We start from the raw sequence: 6,000 nt of genomic DNA on the forward strand, positions 1-6,000 counted from the left end.
AGGAAGTAGTACAAGCATCATGGTTAAGTTTGCTCTCTGGAATCAAACTGTATGCCTTACGAATTATGTGACTTGGGCAAATGACTGAATGTCTGTTCTTCAGTCTCATTGGTAAAATGGGAGAAATAAGAATACATACCCCATGGCACTGTTGTGAGGAGTATTTAATCCTCACAATAGTTCTGACATAATTTTACGTGTTGACCATGTACCTATTTTGCCATAAGATTATTCAAATTATTTTTATAAAATAAATATCACTCATCGATAATATTTTTCTTTCATTGCTATTGCCTCTCAAGTGTCAGCTCAGATACTAATCTTTTCAAAGCTTTCTCTGACCACCTAATATAGCAACTCCTGGATTGCTTTCTATTATTTTAATGTATTTTTTATATTCGTAGACGTTGTGATTAGCTGAAATTAAATTCTTTGTTTACTTCCTGGTATGTAGTACACTTTCTCTTTAACTTACATATCAGTGCCAAAAAGAGTTCCGGTACATAGTAAATGTTTCTCTCTCTTTTTTTTTTTTTTTTTTTGAGTTTAATACTTATTTAATTTTAATGTAATTTAGAAAAAATAACTAGTATATACAGCCTTTGTTAAGGTAATACGAAGTTTGAAAAGTGAGTGTAAATGTTTCTTAAATATTTGTTAAGTGAATGTAACCAAAGCTTCTCCTCCCTCCCACCCACATATATAATATATTTTATATAAATAATATGTCATTTTCTCACAAGTAGCTATTTATTACACAATGTAATAAGTTGAATTTGCCATTCATTTTCAAATAATGTTGATCTTTCACAGCAGATTCATTAATATTATTTAATGAGAACATGACTTTGGAAAATGAATTACATCTAATAGAAAATTCCTTCAAATGATTGGTAGTGAAAGGGAGCCAAATTTTTGCCTTTTGAGATACTGATTTTTTGGTTATTAAGACTCAGAAAGAACTGCTTGCCTCTGTCCCACCCCCCCCAAAGAGATTCAAATGGAAAAACCTACTCGGGAAAGAAATCGTTACCTATTCACCTCAGCCTAATCTGAATTGAGTGTGGTAGATGCAGGGTGTCATGCAGGGGTCTGTTTACTAAACCAACCCCCACCCCATATCATTGTTTTTGGGTTGCCTAGCAAAAATGTACCTGCCTTGTATGTTCCCTCTTCCTCAATTACCTATAAATGGCTCATTCTCACTTTTGAAATCTAAGATCCCATTCCCCCCTTTCTCTTTTGTCCAAAACGACATGTATACCCAATTTTGTCTCGCTGTCTTTGGAATTTTGATGCTTAATGTGAATTCCCTATGTGCATGTATTCAAATTTGATTTTCTCCTATTAATCTGTCTCGTTAATTTGATTATTAACTCAGCTATAATAATTTAGAAGCTGGGAGGAAAAGTTTTTTTTATTTGGTTTTTATTTAACCCTCCCCCCACAGTGGCCTATGCAGCTATTTTCTGATTTTTCTGTACTATTAAGAAATGGTATATGTAGCAAAGTGCTAAGGTATTTTTAGTTGATACATGTATTATCAAAATGTGAATACTTTAAACTTAACGAAGAAAGAGCAATCATCCAAGCATTTCTGTATTGCTCCACAATAAAAATAGTAACATACTGGCCAACACACATTGAGTAGTACGTACAACATGCTATTCTAATGGATTATCTCATTTAATCCTCATAACCTTATAAGTGTTAAGTACTGTCTATATATATGTACTAGTAAATGTGTATGTGTATTTATTTGGTAATTCTTGGCTCTAGAGTTACTTATAATGCACATTTTTAAACCTACAACATTTGCCATGATTCTGAAAGTCTGTCAGTGTTTACTGTCTGTAACTGTTGTGTACACAAAAGATACGGTTTCTACCAAACTAGAGACAGCTTCACAGATACATAAATCTATGGCAGTCTGAGGACCTGTTTTTCATAGGTCATTTTTCTCTTTAGTAGATGGAACACATCAAGAACTTGATGAAGTCAGTCTGCTTACTGCTATCACAGTATTTATTTTGTCTAGCAGTCCAGAAGTAACTACCATCCCATGCCTTCAGAAGCGCTGTATTGAGAAATTTAAAGTTACTCTTGAGACAAAAGATCCTATGGTAAGTGTCTTTAGCAGAGAGATGTTTGAAATACAAATATGTTTAGGCTTTTGCAAAACTTTTCTTTGTGATTTTTGTTAGCTCCAACAAGTATCCAACTAAAATTTTTCTCTTTAGGTTTGGATTAATTCCTATTCTTGGGGAAACAAAACCAAATAATAGTGGTCTTATTATTTGCCCCTGAGGATAGAGTATAGTTGGAGAAAGGTAAAGAAAATGTTTGAAAAAAAAAAAACAAACAAACTGTCTTTGAAATAGGGACATCGTAAAATTGGTATGCTTCTAGAACTTTACAAGGGACATTTAGTAAGATACATTGTAGCTTAGTATAGTGGATTTTCTTTAAAAATAAATAAAAAGAAGGAAGGAAGACTCCAGCACATTTCTTCAGTATATGATTGTGAAATAATGGGACCCATTCCAAAAACAGTACACGCAAGTTAATCCCATTGCTTTATGGACTCTTCATTTGCGGGATTGATTTCCTGTTCCTTTATGTGCTACAAAATGAGTTTGTACCACACAATCACAAATACATATATGACTCCTAAAATACAGGAACCCTATTTTGTCTCAGAAAAATATCATCATCCAAATAGCATCACAATGAATTGAATAAAGGATGATTTATATACGATAAGTCCTCACTGACATCTTCAATAGGTTATGCAACTTGAAGCAAAAGAACGTATGGAGAAACCAGTTTTAACATAGGTTAATTGATATAAACAAGAGTTAGGTTCCTAAAGCGTCTCATCAGTATTTTTCCAAGACCTGCTGTATTTGATGTATAGGCACCTCCTTCTGCTCTTCTGCCCTACTGTTGCCTACAGCCTTGCAGGAGCTTTATGTAGCAGTCTCAAAGTGATGGCTCTGATATGTAATGACACATAATTAATATGGTCCAGAGTTCCTTAAGATCATGACGTTTTGAACTTCAAATATAGTGTACCTCGGTTTTCTAATGTATTCCATCCCGGAAGACCATTCGAGTTCTGAAATGTTCGAAAACCGAGGTACAGTTTCCCCACAGAAAGTAATGCAAAATGGATTAATCCGTTCCAGATCTTTAAACTCTACCCCTAAAACTGCAAATTTAGCATGAATTTTACTATTTAATGATACCATAGATCCATAAAATTTACAGCGTTCGTAAACTGAAATGTTAGTCAACGGAGATATTCAAAAACCAAGGTACCACTGTACGTGTAATTTTTGTCTAAAACATTTTCTGAAATCTCCAAAATATTTTTCAAGTTTGTGTGTATGTTTTGGTTTAATTTTAGTTTTATAGATTATAGAGGGGCACATGAGGGGGAAATGGAAACTAGAGAATAGAAAAATTAACTGTACAATAGGGAAGGCAAGTAAGTTTTCCTTTTCTGTCTCACCCACACACCTCCATTCCCAGTCTAAACTGTCACAACCACTGTTGTTAGCATGCAAGTTTGAATACCTGTTAGCTCTTGGACTTCCAAAATTAAAGATAAATTAGACATAAATTTAAACATCTTTTTAGGGGCGTTTTACATTTATTTTTTTAATTTACATTAAAATTACATTTAATATAAATCTCAATTTATATTTACAGTTTATACTATTTTTGTCTCTTACCTGATTAGGTACAAATCAAGACCTATCAGCTCCTACTTTCCATTTTTCAGTATCCGAATCCAGCTGTTTCGTACCCTTACATTTACTCTTTAGTATCCTCTATTGTGGAAAAACTACAGGACATAGACAAGAGAAAACCTGAGGACACTACTGAGTTTCAGGTCTTTCAAGAAGGCGTAAAGGTTTTGGAAGCACTGGTAACTGTTGCTGAAGAGCAGCATCGTAAGTGTCAGCCCTAAATTCCTACTGTATCATAATCTGTCCCAAATCAGACATTTAGTGTTATTGAAAATGTAAAACATTCAATTAATCACTTAACATTATATTTTCATTTTTATTGAAAGGAAGTATTATATTAATCCCAAGTAGTATTAGTTTGGAAGAAACGATGGGAAGAATTGTTTCCCCCTTAAGTGGGGAAAAATGTGTGCAGATCAAGTGTGTTTACAACTTTGTATAATAAACATTTTCATCCCTGAACCTAGGGCTTACATCATTTGTTTACCTTCCAGGCGCTCAGCTGGTGGCCTGTCTCCTGCCCATCCTCATTTCCTTCCTTTTGGATGAGAATGCTCTGGGATCAGCAACTTCCATAATGAGAAATTTACATGACTTTGCTTTACAAAATCTCATGCACATTGGGCCTCAGTATTCATCAGTGTTTAAAAGTGTAATGGCTTCCTCTCCAGCCCTGAAAACCCGCCTTGAGGCTGCTATAAAGGGCAATCAAGAAAGTGTCAAAGTCAGGATACCAACATCTAAACACACTAAGCACCCTGGAAAGAATTCAAGCATCCAATTAAAGACTAATTTCCTCTGATGGTTTTTTGTTTTTGTTTTTGTTTTTTGTTTTTTGTTTGGCTAGTCAGCACCTTAATACAGTTTGGGGACAAAAGTGACATTTTAGATACAAGTGCACTTGGAGGTCTGGTTGATGGTTTTCATTTAAATAGCTGTGACTTTTCAAAATGATAGCAAACTTAACATTTTTGTGGAGTTTTTTTCCATTTAATAAAACCACAGAACTCTGTCAAAATTCTTGCCAGGAATTTCAAGAAAGTGCTAAAGAACTGAACTTACTAAACAACCCACTGCTTTAAAAATGAAATGAATTTCTTTAACAGCCCATACACACATGGTATACTTAATACTATGACAGATAGCTTTGACCCTATTATAAACTATCTACATTTATCTTATATCCCACTGCTAATTTAAAATTCTGCCTTATTCAGTAATTATACTAAACTTCCTTGGATTTCTCAAACAACATAAATGATTGGAAAGCTATTTAGGACATGTGGTTTAGAATTGTTCACTATCATAGTACAAATTATTATAATGACAGCCCTACAGTGTGACTTAAAATTGGGTGTCTATAAATACCATGGATTTTCACCATGTTTTGGTTTTGTTTGCATTGGGTTCAGAAAATGGAAATTTTCACTTATTTTAAGTAGAATAGGGCATCTACAATTTCTCAAATGAATTTTCTGTTACCTCGTTTCCTAACAATTTTATTCATTTTCATTTGTGGCAAACATTCATACCGATGAGTTTAATATAGATTCGTATCTATATTTAGATCAATTATGGGTTTATATAAATGTCAAATTTAGATCATCAATGAATATCTAAATGTATGTTTTTTTAACATGAAACATATTTTGATATAGAAAAAAAAATAATTAGTCATATTGGTTAAAAAACGTTTTTTAACTTTTGGTGATCACTGACTCTTCTTCCACTTAATTGTTATACTCTGAATCAAGCACTATGTCAAAACAAAGCATTTCCCTGTTAAAAATTAAAAATAGAAGTGGTAGGGGCATGTTCAGAATTGAGAAAAGACTTTTGAGTCAAACAAGAGCAATGTGATGTACTCTATTTTATTATGTTTGTATATAAATACTCTTGTAAATTGTTCAGAATGAAAACATTTGACAAGTACTACAATCAATTTTTCTAATTTACATAAATAAAGCTAATTTTCTTTATTGTTCTTGTATTTGAAATTATTTAACCACAAAATTCGGCTGATTAATCTCACAGATTCCTGAAAATCAATTCTATCCCTGAACAAATAATATCCCTGAACAAATAATATCCCTTCTCTCTAACTTGGCCTTTTATCTCAGAGAATCCCTTTCTATGGAGCATTCTTTGCAATAATTTGGATTCTCTGTCTTCCTAATTGTCTCTCGGAATTTGAGTGTCATACTTCCTTCAGCTGAATGCCCTTCCTTCCTTTGTTCTACCTGGC

The 6,000-nt window shown here is 33.2% G+C and overlaps 1 protein-coding gene across 5 annotated transcripts in view; it reads left to right on the forward strand.

The window, feature by feature from the left end:
- The window catches only part of HEATR5A (HEAT repeat containing 5A), a 92,633-nt gene extending 86,894 nt beyond the window's left edge, over window positions 1-5,739 (forward strand). For 2 of the 5 annotated variants that reach the window (XM_081047907.1, XM_081047909.1), the window contains 3 exons: window positions 1,969-2,123; window positions 3,746-3,959; window positions 4,250-5,739. In XM_081047907.1, coding sequence (XP_080904033.1) covers window positions 1,969-2,123; window positions 3,746-3,959; window positions 4,250-4,557 — 677 coding nt within the window. In that variant the 3' untranslated portion in view covers window positions 4,558-5,739. The remainder of the gene's footprint in view (window positions 1-1,968; window positions 2,124-3,745; window positions 3,960-4,249) is intronic. The other 3 variants (XM_081047908.1, XM_081047910.1, XM_081047911.1) reach the window with 2 other exon arrangements.
- The last annotated feature ends 261 nt before the right edge of the window (window positions 5,740-6,000 follow it).

Source organism: Rhinolophus hipposideros, assembly GCF_964194185.1.
Source record: "Rhinolophus hipposideros genome assembly, chromosome: 5".
NCBI lineage: Eukaryota > Metazoa > Chordata > Mammalia > Chiroptera > Rhinolophidae > Rhinolophus > Rhinolophus hipposideros.